At 39.5% G+C, this 21,716-nt stretch overlaps 1 protein-coding gene across 1 annotated transcript in view; it reads right to left on the bottom strand.

Moving 5' to 3' along the window:
* CAMKMT (calmodulin-lysine N-methyltransferase) overlaps nt 1-21,716 on the bottom strand; it is a 514,533-nt gene that overhangs the window by 434,583 nt on the left and 58,234 nt on the right. Inside the window, exon 3 of the mRNA XM_019516343.1 lies at nt 20,787-20,851. Within this exon, the coding sequence (XP_019371888.1) occupies nt 20,787-20,851 (65 nt within the window). The remainder of the gene's footprint in view (nt 1-20,786; nt 20,852-21,716) is intronic.

The raw sequence follows: 21,716 nt of genomic DNA on the forward strand, positions 1-21,716 counted from the left end.
TTCCAGGCCTTGGGGGCTCGGACAGTAAAGAAGTTTTTCCTTATGTCCAGCCTAAAATGGTCTCGGAGGAGTTTGTGACTGTTGGACCTTGTCATCCCTTGGGGCGCTATGGTGAACAGGTATTCCCCCAGATCCTAATGCACACTCCTTATGTACTTATAGTCTGCCACTAGGTCGCCGCTGAGCCTGCACTTTTCCAGGCTGAAGGGCCCCATGGCTCTCAGCCTCTCATCATAAGGCCTATTCTCTTCCCCTCTGATCATGTGCATGGCTCTACCCTGGACTCTCTCAAGCTTCTCCACATCCTTCTTGAATTGTGGAGCCCAGAATTGGATGCAGTACTCCAGCTGTGGCTGCACCAAGGCCAAGTACAGTGGGAGGATGTCATCCTGAGATTTGCTTGAGAAGCATCTATGGATACAAGGCAGAGTTTTGTTTGCATTACCAGCTGCAACACTGCATTGGTGGCTCATGTTCATCTTGTGGTCAATTATGACCCCCAAGTCTCTTTTGGCCATGGTGCGAGTGAGCATAGTGAGCCTATAAGCGTGCTGCACGTTTTCCCCTCCCCGTACCCAAGGCAGAGTACCTTGCATTTTCCATATTGAAGGTCATCAGGTTTATATCCACCTACTTTCTATGGCTATCTAGGTCAGCCTAGATCACCAGCCTATTCTTGGGTGTGGATGCTCTACCCCAAAGTTTAGTATCATTGGTGAACTTGGCCAGTCCACACCAATGTCCACATTGTTAATAAAGGTGTTAAAGAGAACAGGTCCAAGGATGGAGCCTTGGGGGACACCACTAATCATGGAGTGCCACGATGATTCACATCTGTCAACTACCACTGGTCCAGCCTCGGAGCCAATTTTCCAGCCATTGGACTGTAGCGAAACTGCGGCCACAGTTGGCCAATTTTTCCATGAGGAGGTCATGGGACACCAGATCAAAGGCTTTTCTAAAGTCCAGATATATGATGTCAATCTCTTCTCCCTTGTCCAGGTGATATGTCACCTGATCACAGAAGGAGATGAGATTGGTCAGGCAAGACCTATCCACAACAAACCCATGCTGGCTGTCCCTTAAGGTGTTGCCATCAGCCAGTTTATTGAGAATGGTCTCTTTGATAATTTTTTCTAGAATCTTTCCAGGGACTGAGGTCAAGCTGATTGGCCTGTAGTTCCCTGGATTTACTTTCCTCCCTTTTTTGAAGATGGGCACCACATTGGCCTTCTTCCAATCTTTACGTACTTCACCTGAGCACCACAAGCTTTTGAATATCTTTGCCAGTGGCTGGGCTATGACGCCTGCCAGCTCCTTAAGTACCTGGGGGTGCAGTGTGTCAGGACCAGCTGACTTGAAGGTGTCTAGCCTCTCAAGGTGTTCCGTTACAAGATCTACACCGATGCTGGGTATAAATTCACCCTCACTCTGGCTGTCCCGCATCATGCTAGGCAGGGCAGTCCCACTGAGCTGATGAAAAACCAACACAAAGTACTCATTAAGCTGATGGGCTTTTTGCTGGGTGTATGTTGTCAGTTGTCCCAATTAGAGTAGCAGGGATCCAATGTTACCCTTGCTTTTCTACTGACTCCCCACATAGCTGAAAAAGGACTTTTTATTTTCCTTGATATGTGTAGCTAGTTGAAGTTCGGTTGCAACCTTGGCTATCCTGGTTTGCTCCCTACAGATACAGATCAGTGCAGAATACTCCTCCTTTGTGGTGATTCCTGTCTCCCATTCTTTATAAGCCTCTCTTTTTAGCTGTAGGAGGTCCATGAGTTCTCTTCAGAGCCAAGGGGGCTGCTGTGCCCTTTTGCTACCTTTCCTCCGAGATGGAATGGAATGTAAGATGACGCCCTAGTAATTACATTCTATATATGGAAAATTTAGAAATTTATTATTTTCCAGGTATAGAATATAGGTATTAGAGGGTTGCCTTGACTCTCTCTCCCCCCCGCCCTGGCCCCCACTGCTACAGCAAGGAAAGCAGTTACTAATGGTGGTCAAGTGGCCCACTTGCCCTCTGCCCCACCCTCTTCTTCCCTCTACAGCTTTCTGCCCCCCGCCACCTGCACTTCTCACCCCCAGCTCCCCACAGCTTCTGCCCTCCCCCTCTTTCCCCAGTCTCTGCCTTTCCTCCTCCCTACTCCACCCCTGCAACCTGTCAAATGCTGCTTGGGCTGATCCATCCCTGAGCACAGCACATGGAAACTCAACCATGCAACAGGGTTAGTGCTGCTGACTGGCCAGGCAGAAAATGCAGCTGTGTCAGACCTCCTGATAAGGTCAGGCAAGAGAAGGAGTTTCTATGTGCTCTGTCCCTGGGAGAGACCCTAGCCTGAGCCAGAGCCAGAGCCAAGCTACTCCTGACAGTAAGGGGAGGGGGAAGGGGCAAAAGGATTTGCTTAGATCAGGGGTGGGCAAAATGTTGGAACTGACCAGTGTTTGGACTCCATTTCCCAACAGCCCCTTCCTGTATCACTGCCATCAGTTTCCATGGAGACCCCAGCAGCAATGGCATCATGACAGCATGGGGCCAGGGTTTCCATGGAAACCGGCCCCAACAGCACCGGCAGGGAGCACAGGTGGGTGAGGAGCTGCTCTGCAGCCAGGGCTGGGATCTTACAGTGCTGACAGCATGGTCTGGAACCAGGGCACAGCTGTAATCTGCTGCCTACATGCCCTGGTCCAGGGCAAACGGGGAGTAGACTGCAGCTCTGTACCAGCTCTGGACCATGCTATCACCCCCAACGGTGTGCCTTGCCACTGCTGCTGGGGCTGGTCTCCAGCGAAACACTGGCCCCACGCTATCACAGCCCCGCCACTGCTGCGGTCTCCATGAAAACCAGCTGCAACAATGCAAATAGGGGCTGCTGGGAAATGGAGTCTGCTGCGGGCCCAATTCAACCCATGGGCCAGACTTTGCCTAGCCCTGGTTTAGATCACCCTGAGAACATTTTTCCCCTTTTCTTATAGGGCCAGTAAGCTAGAAAATCTGTTATTTACATAAATCTAGTCACAATTCAAATATCTTGCATCAATCTTCTACCACAATACTAGCAGTAATAAATCACTAACCTACATTATTTAATAGAGTGTTATAAAAAATGAACAGGAATTTTACTGCACATTTACCATAATGTGTGTCTACACTGCAGTCACTACTGTTACTACAATATAGCATACACATACCCAAGATAGTTTTAATCTAGCTATGTCAGGCACCAGCAACACAGAGCTCAGCTAACAATTTAAGTCAGGGGTCATCATAGCCTGCAGGCTGAATCTGACCCACATGTTATTAATGGCCAGCTGATTGCCTACTGCCTCTCCAGCCATCCTTGCTATGTGAGGATGGCTGCTCACTCTCTACCACCCTGTCCATCTTGTAGTCTCTATTTACTCTTGCTGCCAAATTTGCTGGTTCAAATTGTTGCTTACCATGCTTTTCACAGCACATTTTTCATGGAATGCTACATTGGGGGAGAGAGAGCAGCTTTCTACACAGAGCAGGGACAGCTAGAATGGCAACAGGGGAGCAGTTGGTTATAGCAGCACCTGGATTACAAGCACTGGCCTGCCTTTCAAAAAAGTTGCTGACTTGGCATAAGTACTTACTTTACTTCTTGGCAGGTTTTGCAGGGCATGATGAGTTCTAAGCTGTTGCAGCTAAACTGCTGTTGGTACCAAAGTGAGCTGCTATTCAAGCAAACTTGAATTTGCCTACACCAGCAGGCCGGAATGGCAGCACCCAATTCATCTGCAGCCTGGATCCAGCTTATGCTCATAATCCAGTGTCTGGACAGGCATGGTGGGCACCATCTGGCCATGTGGAAAAGGCCAGGGGGGCATGCCAGTCACAATGCAGTCCCACAAAACAAAGGAGCATGACCGGGCCCATGGAGAAGAAAGAGGGTGTGGCCTGGCCCTGGAGGAGGAAGGGGACATGGCCCAGCCCCAGTGGAAGAGAAGGGGGCATGGTCCTGCCCTATGGAGAAGGAGGTGTGACCAGGCCCCAATCTGGCCCCATAGGGATGGCAAGGGGCATGGCCTGGCTCCAATCCAGAAGGCAGGGGCATGGCCCGGTTCCACAGGAGTAGGAGGCCTAGCTTGGTTCTGACCCACTGTGCAAAGATTGGGGTATGGGGATTTGGCAGGGGGCCATATTAATGGCTACCACTCCCCTGCTGCCAAATTTCTGGACCTATGGGGAGCCCCCTAGGCCAGATGCAATGGCTCTGTGGGCCACATTTGGCCCGTAGGCCAGAGGTTGAGCATCCCTGGCCTTCATGACACTGAGCAGTTTAGCTATGCCCACAGTTATTCATTGTCATGTTGATGAGAGGCACAGAAAGGGATCTGTTATCATTGAGTGTTATTCAACTGATGAAGTAGAATCTAAAATCATTTAAAAGAAAACCTTGACTAATTCACAGTTGATCCTCATGTTACTGAGGTGATTCTGCAAAGACACACTCATGAGAGTTACTACCGAATTTGATCAATGTAAGCAAAAAAGAATTACTACAAGAAGCCATAGAGCAATAATATTTCTAATCAGAAGTGAGTTGATAATTTACTGTGCATGCATCTGCATTTAACCATAGGACTCTGAAGCAAAAGGTTAATTAATTTAAAATAAAATGTTTTTCATCTTACAAAATTGTAACTATATTTTAAAAATGTAAATATAATAAAAATCACATTGCCACATTTTATGTATACCAGACAAACAATGCCTTTTTTATACTTAAACAAGGCAATCTAATGGTGAGGGGTGAGGTGGGGTTAGAAATTCTTTTATTTTCCACACCACTTTTTGTATGACTAGTAATGGGATATAAATATAATACTAATAGTTGAAGAACTCCTCATTTATATATATATTAACAAAGATAATCTGAAGAAAGCAAGCATCCATTTCAAAACCACAATTCTGTCCAAAACCTGTTACAAGTTTAGAATGATTGAATTTTAAAGACAAGAAGGGGGAAGAAAACAATAACACACACACCCTGCCTCCAACGTACTTATTTTGTGCCTGATCCACACTTCACTGATAACCGTGGACAGACTTCCACTGATTTTAAAGGGCTTTAAATCCAGCCTACAGTCATAGTTTGAGGCCCTTACAGTTAGTTGCCTTTGTTGTTTTCAGTGGAGCTGGGGATGCGGGGAGCGAGGGTCAGGCTTTAAGTAAGGGAAATTATTAAGAAAACCACAAGTATTGGCAGGGTGACTTCTGAGCAAATGTAGGACCTTATTTTTATTTTTAACTTATGTTTTGAAACTAGCTAAAATTAAAGCAGATAGTGTTTCTTTAAAAGATAAGCAAATTTTGGGGTTCAAAATACAGGCAGAATGGTCTTTAGGAGTGAGAGAGAGGTTAATTAGAGGGTCCAAGAATTAGCAATTCCTATTTGCCATATGAGAGTAGTCTTTAAATAATTTATAAAAGTAATGACTTGGGCAACTTCAAATGTTTTTATTAATAAACATCCTACTAGCACAAAAAATAATGAACTTATTCATCTTAGACTTTCTGGTATTTTGACTCTGGCTAAAGAACTATGTAAAGCATCAACAATGCTTAGGATGAAAAATGTAGAGGTTACCATAAGATCAAAATAGTATTCAAAAGAAGCAATAAACAATATAGATGGAGATTTGGAATAGCATCAGAGAGGCTATCATAGATCAATGTAGCAGTACTGAAATATGGGATGGGAAAAAGTAAGCAAAGTGAAGTTAAATATACAAAAAGTGCAATAGATGCTTTTATTGGCAAAAAATAGAGTTGCCCAAAAGTATCTATTTGAAACCTCCACATAGCATCATCTATTTTATGTCATCCATTACCTCATACCAGAATCTATTTTATATCCATTACATCATCCCTCCATTACCCATAAATATCTACATAAACTAAATTCCATTTATCTAATTTCTACAAGACAGAAAAACCTTCTGTATAAGTGGAATTTCCCTGTACTCCACAAAAAAGCAGCTATCACATTTACACAGTTTTCTAAAGTGTAAAGAGAGAAGGAAAAAAAAAGAATACTAGGAAAAGAACACAAGGAAGAATACACAAGTCTTACGGAAATCACTGGGCTGTACCACTGACTGCAACATCTTACCATAACTCAACTAGAGTAAGAAACTGACTTGCCACCATTCGTTTTAATTATTCTCCAATGGTATCGTCGTATTCTATTTAAAAGAAAGCTGTGCAGTGCATTTAAGACAGCAGGTTTCTTAAATATGTCAGCTAAAAAGGCAACATTTATAACTGTTATCCAAATTATCTCAATTAAAAGGTGATTAAGATAAGTTACCAGATAGTAAAATAAAGCCAAGCTTAGATTAATTAAAATAATTATTCTATTCCTTCACCCAATCTAATTAAAGATGTCATAGGCTATCATAAAATTATTGTAATTAATTTCAATTGAAAGATCTGGCTCCTTGTGATAGTTTAGTTAGAACACAATGAAGCACTTTCAGTATAATCTTCTGGTTACTGAAGGTCAAACACCTCTAAGCAACACAGAAACAGAAAAATAAATGCACCAAAAAGCAGATTTATTCTGTCAACCCCTTTTTACTAGATTAAAGAGATTGATTTAAACAGTACAAACACATTTTTAAAACAGTCAGTTAAGATGCATGTAAAATTAAAGAGATCTGGCACAGAGTCATGCACACAAGCTTACTTTACCAGGGGAACTTTGCCCATAACTTTTTTTAAAAAAAACCTAATTTATAAGTTCCATGTAATGATAGCTGTAGTGAGTCACTCTGAAAATGCTTTCACTACAAGACGGACATGTAGCAAATGCCTGATTCAAAGAGGTGAATGGATAGCCTGTCATCTACAATCTTTTCTGAGATGGTAGTGGAAGCAATGCTCTTTTTACCTCCATGTATATTAAAATATTGTCTGAAAATATCACATTTTCATAATCTAAAGTGCCACTGCAAAATCCTATAGAGGTCTCACTTAAATCAGAGGAATCATTTAAACCCCTTACAGGTGAATCCTTCATATCACTTTGGGAGCCTGCAGTAAGTTAATATTTCTTTTACTGATTCATGCCATTCCTTTTTTTTAAAAAGAGTCTGGGTTAGGACTTTCTTCATAGCACAGCAGTAAGACTTCAAGCAGCAAAAGATACGCTGATTAAGCAATAAGAGGTACCTCATCTGCACAAGACTGAACATCTTGGCTCTTATGTTTCCAGCTCCAATAACCATAAACAAGTTTTGCTGTATACCTCACCTTCCAGCCCAACTAAACTGCCAGTTTATGACAATTTAGTTCATAAAACTACCAGGACCTACAAACCACATAAAAGATATTCCATTAATAACTCATAAGGGTGACCAACAGGTAAGCTCAAAATGCGGAAGTTCTTAAGAGAAACATCAAACAGGCTTTTTTGTCTGTAATTTTTTAGTTTTATTTGTTTCTCAGGGTGCCACATTATGGTACAAGATTAGAATAAGTCTCTATCCCTTATGTTCTTGCAGAAAAACTGTACCTTGTCATGGCTGATGCAGCTACGTTAACCCAAGTCTACAGATAGCTTTGAACATTCGTGAGGTGTGATGCTAAATAATTTAAATACTATTATTACTATATAGTTCAGTGCAGGTCAAATCATGCAAAGAAAAAGGCTGATATGCATGTAAATAGTATACTATCTTTTGTGAGGAACATCACAGGTAAGCAGCACTTACGCTACCAAGGCTAACCTGAGAAGCCAACGAGACAGTTAAGAAAAAAAGTTCAAGAGTCTTCCAAACCCAAAGCTCAAGGGGCCCACCAGAACCCAGAGCCCCATCTCTCCAAGAAGATGCTAAGCCCAGGATTTCTAGGGAAGCATGCATTATCCTACTCTGAACTTCTACATCATTTATTAACTGGCATCAGGTAAATGAAGCCTGCTTTGTGGATGGGCAGAACTGTGACATGATAAATTTTCTAACTGATATATTGGAGAAACAGGTGGTAGACAAATAAACAAAATTCAAAGATAAATAATAAGGCAGGATAAAACAAGTTCACAAATACAGTATGGGGGGATAACCGGCAGGGCAGCAGTACTGCCAAAGTCTACTAGTTATGATGGATTACAAACTCAACATGAGTCAGCAATGTGATGCTGTTCCAAAAAAAGCAGAACTTTGGGTTGTGTTAAAAAACATTGTATTCAACACATGCAAAGTGACAGCATCACTCTACTCAGCACTGTGCTCCATGTTTCAAAAAAGGATGTAGAGAAACTGAAGAGGCTCCAGATGTGAGTGACAAAGTTGATAAAGGGGTAAGAATGCAAGATACAGGAAGAAAAAATAACACAACTAGGTATGTTTACTTTGGAGAAACGATTAAGCAGGGGGACATGATAGCTGTTTTCAAATATATGAAAGGCTGCCACAAAAAGAGGGTGAAAGAAGCAATGGATTTAAAACTGCAGCAAAGCATATTTACATTAAATCTCAGAAAAAAAATTTAAGAACTGTAGGACAATAAAACAAGCTGCCTAGGGCAGTTCTCTTTATTGAAAGTTTTCAAGAGGCTGAATACCCATTTGACAGAGAGGGTTTAGCAACACTATATCTGACATCAGTGCTGGGGGGTTAGATTAAGGCAATGTACGGAAGTTCCATTTCTACCAGGAGAATTGCTGCTCTCCCAGTAGAAAACAAAAGTGTGCAGGTGTTCTAGCTTTCGCTCCCACAGCAAAAATGGCCACTGCAGGAGAAAAATAACCCAAGAATAACCAGGGTTAAATAATTCCTGCGAGAATTTCTCCTGGGAGACCAAATATCTGCATGCTTTCCCCCAGCTGGAGCTGCCACAGTGGCTAAGTGCTCCTCCCACTTCTCCCTAAACTCCTCCAGGTCAGCCTGCAGTAAGTGCAAGGAACATAGCTATTTTCCTGTGGGGCAAATGAGGGAGTAAGGATGGTTGAGAAGGTTCCCAACATGGAAGAATGCTCCTCTCCTGCCACTCAGCTTCTAAAACTGGAACCCTCCCAGGGCTTTCTGTGGCAGATACTACTTTTCAGCAGCTGCCAATTGCCACTTGACAGTCTACCCTTTCTCCAGGAAGGGGAGAGGACAGGCTGTCCATTACTGGGCTCTCCAAAAGGTGGGGGTGGCCCAGGGAGTAGTTCTCTAGTGCCCCTTTGCTAGAGAGCTTGCCTGCAGAGCTTCCATAAGGCTAGACTGCTTGCCTTATGGAAATTTCTAGTCCATAAATTCTAACCTAATTCTGACCTAGTTTAGCCCCCTGCTCAAGGCAAGATAATCTCTGACTAAACCATCCCAGCCAAGTGTCTGTCTAAGCTTCTACTGAAATTTTCCAAGGACAGCAATTCCACAGTATCTCTAAGTAGCCTGTCCCAGTACTTAACCACCCTCTCCAAACTAAATTTATTTTGCTGCAGCATGAGGCCATTGCACCTAGTCCAGTCCTCTCTGGCCACAGGGAAAAGCCCATTCCCATCATCTTTACAGCCTCCCTTCACGTATTTGAAGACTATGATTGAATCTTCTCTCAGTCTTTTCTTCTCCAGACTGCATAACCCTAGTTCTTTCAGCCTTTCCTTCTAAGTCTTGCTTCCCAGGTCCGTAATCACTTTTATCGCTCTTCACTGGACTCTTTCCATTCACACATTACAAAAACTTAAAAGTCATCTCTGAGACTGCCTCTAAATACACTTCATTTTGAATAGATTGGAGGGCATATAAAAGCCAATGCCACTTCTCAAACAACCGAACAGCAATAATATCAGAATGAATAATTCAATCTTAATAAAAACTATGTAATTTTAGCAGGAAGCAGACATTTTGAACTGTGAAGACAGAAGTGTTCTTTCTTGCCCTTACTTAGTCTTTTAATGAACATTGGGTTTTAAGAGTTAGGGTGGGGGGGAGAACACAGATAAGCTATAATGTCAGCAATACATCCCCTTCAGGTGAGAGAGGAACTATTGCCTTGTGGATAAGATACAGCATGAAGAATCAGTAGAACTGGGTTTTCAGTTCTAACTACCACAGTAATGTTCCACCACTGCCTTCAGTTGATCAGTTAGTCTCTACACCTCAATTTTTCCACCTATAAAGGAGGGAACAATTTATATTAAATCAGTGTTTCTTAATTCATTGGTATAACATTATAGCATTAAGTGTATAACAAAGGACTAAAAGAAGAAAAGTGTACGTAACCCATTATCAAATAACTTTGAAGTCTTATAGCCAAATTCTGTTTCCTCATACTGTGTCTATTCTATTTATGCATTCAGTACTTCCTTCCTTTTTGGGTTTGTCACTGACTGTATCAATAAGTGTATGTCTCCACTGCCCTCTGTTCACACTCCTGTACCTCTCCCTGCAGACTGCCCCCAAAATAGAAGAACAGTAGGAGCTTCTGAAGCAGTGCTTGCCTAGTGTGGTTCACTCCCTTGTTTCATCTAACTGAGTGACACATTACATGAAATGGAGGAGCAGCATGAACCTCTCCTGCTGATAAAGGTTGTCATCCTATTCTTTTCCCTAGGTAGCCTGATGGCATCTCCTGCCAGGCATGACAGAATCAGCCACTGCCATACTCTCTCCATAGAGGAGCTCAGATATCTTTGACCTACCCAGTGAGACCTGTGAAGAAACAAGAAGGCCTGTGAACAGAACCTCACATTCCATTGCCAGAAAAGAAAACAAGTCCAATACTTTCAGTGATTTGAGGGGGAGAACAATGGGAGAAAGAAAGTTTCCTTCTTTTTTTGGAAAATAGGAAATTTTATTCCATGAGAAGAAATTTTCAAATAAGTAAAAAATATATAGGCAATGGGTAAGTTATATTAATAGTCTTTGATTTCTAGAGAAGAGTTATAGTTTTACATAATAAATATAATTTGAAAAAAATCTTAAATAAAAGAAGATACGGATAGAAAAAAATATATTTACTGATTCCCCAAAATTGAGATCAAAGAGGTGATGGACTTACAGGAAAAGTACTTTGTTCTTAGTACAATAGATCTTGAAAGTACTCAGGACATAAATAGGCAGCAAATAGATTTTGTAACATTTTATAGCTCATAATTGTTTTTCCAAAACTCAACTAGAACCTGCAGAAAGAAGAAGGGAAATCAAATGTGCACTATAATAACAATATTCTAAAAGACAAAATTGATGTTTATGAATTTCTAGCTTCTCAATCAAAATTCACGAGTAAAAACAATTCAATAGATAATGATAGTTTCTAACATCTGTTAATGAATCACTGTTGTTTATGATGAAGAGAATGTAAAAGGAGTTCAATAATATGATCATCATTCAGTCGTTATGTCTTCAGGAATCTATGCTACAGTTTTCAGCTGTAGCATTTGACCATTTTTGGATTTTTTTTTTTTTATTAACTATTCATGTACCTTAATTTATCTGAGTACAATACAGCAGTCAATGGCACAAAGATTTAGGAACTGAGATCTTTGTATTTGCATACTACAACATAACCTTGCTTATATTTAGAAACAAGGAAATTTAACAAGGAAATATCATCTCTCTCCATCTCAGTTCCTATATATTAGCAAACCAATGTAATTGTTCAGTCCATCCCAGCATAAATAATTTTTGGAAACCAGAAGTGACTAATTTTAAAGAATAAATATTATATTATAATAAATCATTATTGGAATTAGTCATACAAATTACCAGTAAAGGAAAAAAGAAAATCATCATCATAATCTAAAAACAGATATTCCTTGGTTAGAATTTTTACCGAAGGTCAAAAAAGGCATACAGGAAATATATGGCTCTAATACATCATCCACTATAAATGAAATATTCCTTAAAACAGAACTGGAGTCAGCCAACTTCAAAAGACTTACAATTTAAATCTACTCAACTCTGAGGATTTAAACCTTTTCAGTAACTGCACCTGCTTATAGCACAGCAGCTACTTTGGAGGATATGCCGGGATAGTTCTGTAACTGTAGCACCCTCTGCTGCTTTTTCAGTTTCAAAACATGTAATTTTACTCTTGGATATACAAACTGCCAATTAACAAGAAAACAAAATGAACATATAGTGGTTTCAAATAGAGAAAAAGCTTGCATAACTAAATAGTTCTGAGGCAAGGGTTTTTTTGCGATCTCTTTTACTGGACCAACTGTATAGTTGGGAGAGCTCTTGGAAAAACTTTCAGGGATCAAGTGCCCTTCTTTAGGTTTAAGAGAGAAGCAAACAGGCTGAACTAAATAGAAGAAAAAAAATTTGATGCTAATACAGTCTGCTTGGAAGGATGGAAGACGGCTGTGAAGTTGGAGTGGAAAGGTATTAACAGGAGCCTTTATAATATAAAGATAATATATAAGACAAAAGAAGTACAATAGTATGGGCAATCTAGTTCATGGCAGAGCCAGAGACCATTCAAGAAGGGGATGGGGGTAGGGATTCCCCCTGCCCCCCCCCCCCCACTTGTGGTAGGTTAAGGTGTTATGCCTTACAGGTTTTTGTCAGGGTTTTTTGTTGGGTAGTTCTACTAATAGGTTAGACAATGGATTTATATAAAATGGTTTGGATAGGGAAGATCTTGTCAGTGGCAAGGGGTTGATCTAGATAACCTCTAAAGGTCCCTTCCAGCCCTACTTTTCTATGATTTTATTATTATTGGCAGTATTTGTTGGGATGTAATGAGCCATAAAGTCCAGATTTGTTTACTGTCCAGTAGAGTTATGAATTTCTGTTCTCAGCCCCATCTTCTGGAGGTCCTTTGTAAATTCCCTTTGAGAACAAGGATTTGGGAGGTAAGAGAGGGAGTGGGAGTTCTGTGAAAAAAGTGTTCCTACTGGAGTTTGTATGTCTCCATCGTTTATGCTTCTTCTCTGAGAGTTCATTCTGGTGTGTAGTTCCCATCTAGTTTCACCCACGCAGTTTGCACTAGGGCATTTGGTACATTGAAAGAGATATTCCCCATTCTATAATATGCATGTGTAGGGTCTGCAGATTCTAATGGCTTTGTTGTAAAGAGTGCTCCCTGCTGTGGTGCTAGAGATGTGTTGAGGAGTTTTGCATCTATTGTTGAGGCATGGTTGTGTCCCATTTGGAGTCCCTTGATCAAAGGGAAGTTTGCTTCTGATGATGAGTTGGCCCAGGTTTGGGAACTTGTTTGACGGCCAGGAATAGGGGAGTTGGGAATATTTCTCTCTGAGTACAATCTTTTTTGATTATAGGCTATAAATGATAATTATTCTTATACATATGTAGCAACCATAGAGTGTTTTCAATGAAAGCTGTCTTTTTGTACTGTAATATGCTATTGCATGGTATTTCTGTTTGTTCCAAGATGAAATCTCTCCCTCTCTTTCTGCTGGAGTGTCCTTTTCACGTTGGTGAGGTCAATATTGAAAATGTTCTCCACAGAGCAGATATGGTGGTATCTGGGGGCCTAATCTACCCCAGGGGCTGTAGATTACAGCTACAGGGTGCCTGTAGATTATAGTCGTCTTGCTGCTTCAGGGATGGTTGCTGGTTTTATGGTTGCACGGGTGCTGATCCATGTGTTTGCTGTATATTGTAAATGGTTCTCTGATATTCAGCTCAGCCTGTGTCTGCTTCTCTCAGACCTAATACATAAAAGCTTGTACAATAGCTATCCTAACTCTTCAGTTGTTCCAATAAAAAATAATTTAAAAATAAAATTAAAAAAAAAGTCACAAAAAATCTTTGCCTCATTAACATCTTCTTGACTATCAGAGCTACAATACTCTAACCCTAGTAAATGATTCTTAGTAAAGCTTATGAGAAAGAAAGTTTATTTAGTAAAAAAAACATTCTTTTGGTGAATTTGCACCTTTTACTTTTATAACACAATTAGACGCCAAAATATGGTGGGTGAAAATTTTTTTAAACTATCAACAAAGATTACCTGAAAATTCCATAACCTGTTATATTTCAGTGCATAATGATACACTGTAGTTTGTTTAGGCTTTCACCAAGTAATGAGGAAGACATGTAATATTTTGATAATTTTTCCCTTTCATTTAATATTTACTAAAATACATCTACAGATTGTGTTATTGGAGAGTTATGTAACATTTTTGGCCTCTGTTGCCCATTTCATTGAAAGAGTACAAAGGTGATGAAACAATCACAAAAGGTTCTCTGTAGTTTTTTCCTATGATTTTATTAGCATGGGTATTGTTGTCTTCTGAAATGAGCAGGGCATTTGGCCTCCAGTGCTAACAGATGCCACTGCATGATATCAATGAAGTTCTGGTAGAATGGTTCAGCATCACTGGCCACACTTCCCGGAACTGAGCAATGCCCCGTGACAAGGTTAGTACCGCCTTCATACCAGCCATATCAAATTTTAACAGATGCCACATCATAGTCCAAAAAAGAAATGTACCTTCCTAAATCCCAGTCTGCCCTTCTTGCCTATGCACAGCGGTTTGTCAGTGGAAGACCATCACATCTGGCACGGCATCACTTTTGTATTAAGAGCAGAAACATCTGCAGAGATTTCATTTGCAATCTGCTGCATCAAAAAATAGTTGTTAGGAAACATTTAACCCCCAAAAATTCTCTTTAAAAAGTTGTTTTCAATGCAAATATATCGTTTCTAATATTTTCAAGAGAGACAGAAAGTGGGTATAGTCTGAACAAGAGATTTTTAGATTAACACTAGAGACTGGTTTACTACACAGTTCAAGGTTGCCACTTTTTCTGCACATCTGGAATAATTTTTCAAGGTTTTTTTAAATTAAATTTTTATGGACTTCTATGTGTATACCAAGTCATATTTCTGAAAGCTATCACATGTATTCCTTGAAAGTCACCTATTCATATTTTATATAATGCTGCCAGCTAGTGGCACATCTTATACTGAGTTAATGTCCCTAGAAGTATACAACAGGTAATATTTACTTGCACCCACTCTACTCTTAGTTATTTACAGGGACATAATTGAACTATTTAAGGACCCAGAACACAGATTAAATCACAATGCACTATACATTAAACATAAGGATTTATCAAGACATAGTCTGTTAGAGTATATTGTTTTAATAAAGATGGTTATAACATTTATCAGAAAAAAATAAAAATAAGAAAATCTTATTTGATATGAAAAATGATGTAGCTGTTTAGGAAACACTCATTATAGAAATACATTAAACATACGATTTTTTACAAAATTGTTTATATAAACATATACTTAATAAAAACATATTATGTGTATAAAAGTTTACCTGTAGTCCAAATATTCATCTTTCAGATAATTACCATATATGTACTATATATACAAAATAGTTAAATGCTTATAAGCTTTTCATATCTGATAATTAAATCAAAATCATTTCAAGCAAAAGTACAGATCTAAGCAGAAACCTGTGCAGAGTCCTCTGTAGATGAATCATGTATTTTTATACAGCACGACCCTCAAAACAATTAAAATTTATAACATTTCAACTGATCTCATAGGACAGGCTGCCACTGTATAAAAGATAATCAATATATCTGGCTGGCTATATTAGTATTAGTTGCTTTACTGTAAAATACTAAAGAAATTCTGTTTTAAAGTATAACAAGATTGTTAGGGGAAGCTGTTAGTTGATAAAAGCAGAGTTCTTTAAAAAACAGCATACGGTTTATATTAAAAAAAGAGGCTGTTAATTCATATCATATTTTATTGCATACAACACACCCTGGTATAAAATACCAACTTGTTTTTGAATGGCAGAATGAAGAATTAAGAAAAAGAGATCTTTTCTCGTAGTAAATAACTGAGTAGCACCAGCTACAGAGATAACCCGCTAATTGTTCTGCTCCCTGTGTGTCCCTTATGGATTTTACTTTTGCTTTTGCCAGGTAAGGCAGAAATTGCTCTTACCATGTTTCTCACATATAATTTGCACTACAATTTCCTGCTGCTGTTTTTTTGGGAAAAGGTGTATGCAGTATACAAGAAAATATATTAGAAAAATCAGAGTAGAATGCATCCAGAAAACAGAAAAAAATTACCTTCAAAATAAATAAATAATCTAATCAAAATATTTCCTTAAAAATGAAGGTATGACTAAGAAAGTCAGAGGTATCAATTTTATTATAAAATATTATTTAAGACAGGGCTGTCCAACCAACGGCCTGTGAGCTACATGCAACCTCCAAGGCTAGGGCCAGAAATTACACATAAAGTTGTATAACGGATCGAAAAACAGTTCAACTCTGCAACACAAGAGAAGTTCAGTGCACATAACCACTTTCAAAATGGCCAAAACTGGTTTAAGATAAACCTGGATGGATGTAGTTTTACACTTAACTAATTTAAGTTAAATCAGTTTACTGAACTTCTGTCCCAGATCCCCTTCAGATTCAAGTTAACTGACAGTTCCCCAGCATCCCAGGATGCTTTGCACCTCTCCCATAACACTCCCCCCCTTGCAGGGTGGGTGGGCTAGCCATGGCAGAAGCTGTCTGCTCCAGCTGAGCAGGGAGGTATGCTCCAGCACACCCCCTCCCCCCAGCTTCTGGCTAGCCTGGGCCACTGCAGCCCTGTGGCTGCATTTCCAAAATCAAAAGTAAATGTCTGTTTACTTGCTTATCAGCAGCTTAAATTAACTTGAGAAGATTGAACAGATTAAGCTTTGGGCTTTTTGACTGTCTGTACGTAGCCAAAGGTGTTAAACTACAGCTCCCAGTCTGGGCATCACTCCCCTTATCACTCTTCTGTTGCTAGAGTTTTCAGGCTCCCCCTCCTTCCTCCAGCTTCTGCTGTCTGCTCCTGTCCCTGGGGATATCATGGAACCACCCAAAGGGCTGAGGGAGCCTATGGCCAAAGAGCTCAGGAGAACCTGTGGTGGCAGGGTAGGGCAGTGCAGGGGAAGGTGGGGAAATGTGTCATGTGACAGGGAGACCCATGTGATAGCAGGGAGCTCAGAGGGCATGTGAGTCCATATGGTATGTGGCAGGAGAGACTGCAGCCCCTGGCCACTCAGAAATTGGAAAATCCTGGTTTAAGATGATAAAATTATGTCAGATTCAGATTAACAGAATAATGTTATTTAAAAAGGGTTAACAGGCTGACCATGAAATTCAAGACCTGTTAGCCTGACATGGATCCCAGGCAAAACAACTGAACAACTGATGTAGGACTTGATTAATCAAAAATTAAAAGTAGGGTAATATAATTAATGACAAATCAACAAGGTTTTGTCAAATTAATTTGATATCTTTTTGTCTGATCAAGTTACATGTCAAAGCAATACACTTAAAATTTATGCAAGACAGTTCATTTAGAACTGCAAAACATTTTGATTGAGAAGTTGAATAATGCAAAAAAAAAAAAAATCAATATGGCGTACACTGAACAGACTGAAAACTGGCTGTAACAAAAGGACTCAAAATATAATTGTAAATGGAGGGCCACCATCAAGTTTTCTAATGGGGTTCCATTAGAACCTGCTCTTCATCCCGTGTTACTTAAAACTGCTTGAAAGACAACATAGAAACATAAGGTTGCAAGGGACAGACATGATGGGTCAACCCCCCTACAGGAATATAGGAATGCTGTTCTTTAAGTGTCCCTATCAAAAGCTTATGTAGTACGTTGGTAGGTGTATACTACCAAGTCTGTTTCACATACCTCACTGACCAAGGACAACAAAAAGCTGTTACATTTTAATAACTCCCATTCAAGTGGCAGGATTGCAAAACAATGAGGATGCAATGGAGAGGAAACAAAAGCACATAAAAGCTTTTATAAACACAAGGCCTCCCCTCACTACCTCCTGTTAACTGCAGGAACAACAGAGAAAGACAGAAACTAGGGGGGGGAAAGTCATGTGCAACAAGGGAGTGATCCTGAACTCCTTAGAGGACTATAACCAATTCCTAAAGAAGGTTCAAGAGTAGTAAAGAAACTGAGACAGGGAAACGTGTGCAGACACTTACTAGATTTTACATTACTTACCATAACTAATGTAAAGGTTGCTGGCAACACAAAAGGATTAAATTTGATGACCTAGGACAATAGGGGGGTGGGGGGGTGGAGGGTCAACTTTTTTTGGTTAGCCCCATAACCCTCGCAAGTGCTACTCTGATCCTCTTAACCTGCCCAATCTATTTATCTCCTTTCTGCTCACTTTCATATCCTCTGCTGTGTTCTCTACTCCCTCCCCAATTTCCCACAAGTCACACACAAAGACTGTCTTTGCCACTTGTGGCATACATCCCACAGGTTAGCCACCCTGACTTAGAATATCAACTTCTACTTCTGATAGTCTTAAGTGATGTTGTAGAAATGATGGTCCAGGAAATATGCAACACGCAAGGATTTTCAAGATAGGTGATATCTCTTATTGGACCAGCTGCATGGTGGGGATATACTTAAGACCTGAAGAAGAATGCATTGCCTTCAAAAGCTTGTCTACGTCTATACTCACAATGCAACTGGTCCAATTAAAGATATGACCCATAAAACTCCTTCCCTCTCACAACCTCTTGCATTTATTAAGGGCACTTATTTTTTAAACAAAGTCTAAGTATTTATCTACTTCAGTTATCACATTCCTTGTAGAGGTAAACTATAAACTCAGATTTACTGTATACTACATGAGTTGTTGGCCATGACTGACAAGTATACTAGCAAACATTCTCAGATGGACACAATTATGCTATGTTGGCTTAGTCTCTGTTGTCCAGGAAAGTGGCGGAGCAATGCTGACAAGAAACTCCTTCTCTTGACATATACATCTACTGTAAGGAGGCTTTCCCAGCTTGTCTGTAGTATAAACAAGACCTCAGACTATCTGTAAGATTGGAACTCTGGGAAAAGGTTATGCTTATGCTGTTGGATATTCCAAAGGATTAGCACAGGCCCCAACAGTTAAAGGAAGGTTGGTTGCAAGATCCCATTTCAATAAATGGATAAACAGAGACTCTTTAACCAGAAAATGTGCCAGATAGAGAAAACCAATTCTGCAATCTACAACCTTATGAGCATAGGTTCCAAACACAGCAATCTGATGAGTGTCCAGCTGGGGAAAATTTCCCATGGCTGTGACAGGCAGTTCTGCTAGTATATAGTATGCTTTTCTGGCACACACATCAAGTAAGAAATCAAATTTTATCAGTGTTCTGACACAAGCAGGCTGGCAAATGTGTAAACATAGCCTTATAGAGAGCCATCCTGGATCACTCTGCAAACTGGACAGAAGGAAATGATATGCATTTCAGTACAAACAAGTATCTAAATACAGAGACTGAAGACCATGCATACAATATGGGGAGCTATCCTAGGAAGTGGTGTCAAAATGATTTGATGACGAGTGTGAATGTAAGCACTCAGCATAATATTGTGGTGAAAACAGGATGAATAAATAGGACAATAACGACTAGAAGTAGAGAGGAGTTATTGCATCAATGCTTTGTACTGATATAATTGCTACAGAAATACTGTATCTAGTCCTGGTGTCCATAATTCAAGCATACTGCAAAATTGAGCCAGGTCCAAAGAAGAGGCACAAGAATGCTTAAACACTTCAAAACATGCGCTAGGGTGAAAAGCTTAAAGGAGATGATCTATTTAGTTTGTACAAGAGAAAGTTAAGGAGTGATTTGGTGAGTCTATAAATACCTATATGAGTAATAGCAGTTTGGTAAGAGGACTCTTTAGTCTAGCACACAAAGGTAGCACAAGGTTCAGTTTTGGAACCTGATACTATTTATTTATTTATTTATACTACATTTATATTCCACCCAATTCAAAAGGCTTAGAATGGCTAGACAGAGTTATATTAACACTGGGAGTGATTAAAACCATCAGAACAAGTTACTGTATCTACAATCTGTTTTGAGAGCATTGCTGATACCAGTAGTTAAATGCTGTGTTACAGTTATGGTAGGCTGAGGTAAGGACTTTGAGCATTTGCTCTATTTGTGGTCTAGATGTTGCTGCTAAGCATTTCCCCAAAGAGATGAAGTTACAAAATGTTCCCAGTTACTGATAAAAGGAACTTGCTCATTATTCTATGGATAACAAATGAGGGGATAGGGGAATTCAATCTTTCATACATACAAGCTACGTACAACAGTTATGTTCACAATTCCTGCTGCAAAATAGATCTCTCTACACCCAAAAATAAAATAAGTTAACAAAAAAATAACAATTCACATCAGTAAGATTTCCCTATATAGTAAACAATATTAAAATGGTAAACCAGCATAAACATACATTTATTTAACCACATGCTTTTATACAGCACCCATTATCATAGTATCAATGCTTCCCAGGTAAGTTAGATTGTTATAGAGCATAGGTGGCCAACCTGCAACACACATGCCACAAGTGGCGTGTGAGACCTCAATGCTCAAGTAAAGGAAGGTGCCAGAATGGAGGCAGGGAGTGGAAAGTACTGAGATGTGGCATCAGATTTCACCACCAAGCATCAGGTTAACCCTTCCTGGGCCCTACGGCTGCTGCGAACTTCAGAGCTTGAGATCCTTGCTTGCTATATAAAACTGTGGTGGTTACAGAGCTAGGGAAAGGTTAAACTGCTCCACTCCAAGGTAGAGCCCCACAGGGTGCAAACTCTATGCCTCTCAGGGGTGTGGATGAGAGCAGCTCTCAGGAAAGGGGCAAGATTTATCTTGTATTATGCCTGCCAAAACTGCTGTCCATCGCTAGTATAGTGTGTTCATATTGTTATAGTTATAAAGCTGATTTCCACCAATATAATGTTGTACTTAGAAAAAATTAATTAGTAACTTACAGACATTCCCTGTGTTGTCAAAACTTGTAAGAACATCTTCCACATTTAAAAGTCCATCGTTCAATCTACAAGACAACAGAATTTTTTATTTCATCAAGTAACAAAATGTGTTTTCAGTACTCTTTTGAAAGGATATTTAGTCAACACCAAATCTATTTTTCTGACAATTTTCTGTCAAAACCTTTCATAAATATATAAAAACAGATACTATTTTAGCCACTAGAGGGAGGATAAAGAAATAACCAACAGTAGTCTAAAAATTAGGTGTGAGAATTCAGAACTTTGGAAATTGTTTTAAAACAAGTATTTGCAACACTAAACATTATTTTAAAAAGAGAGTTTTGCTTAAGTTGAACGTGTAAAGGAAAATTTTTGAGAAAAAAATTAACCAACTCCTAAATAGCAACTGCAAAAGATTTTTTTTATTATGATTAGTTTTGTATATTCATAACAATGAATAGGATTATAAGTGCTTTATTTATATGTTAATGTTAACAATATAACGGACTAATGTATCCAACTGATTAATCAGTTTCTTTGGTTGTCCACTGGTGTAACCCAGTTAAAATAAATATCACATAATTAAAATTACATAGCATATCAAGCAAGCCTCAGAGATCAAGATAAAACACGTCATATATTTAAAGCACATATTACAGTTTAACAAGTCACTAAGATCCACAAAAATCTGTATATAAATTCAATAGGAAATGGTTCCCAAAACATCCTACTAGTTTAAATGCTAGAGCCTTCAACCAGGATTCACAAATAACTGTCAGAATTTGTTTAGATTAATTCGGATGCCTCTCAGATTATTCAAAAACAAATAACTAAAAATAACCCACCAGCACAAGATTTCAATGGAGACAGGAACTTTGACACCAAAAATACAGGCCTCTACCACTTTATTTGAAAGAATAATTCCATTAT

This window comes from Gavialis gangeticus, unplaced genomic scaffold (genome assembly GCF_001723915.1).
Source record: "Gavialis gangeticus isolate Ggan-Ray unplaced genomic scaffold, GavGan_comp1, whole genome shotgun sequence".
Lineage (NCBI taxonomy): Eukaryota > Metazoa > Chordata > Crocodylia > Gavialidae > Gavialis > Gavialis gangeticus.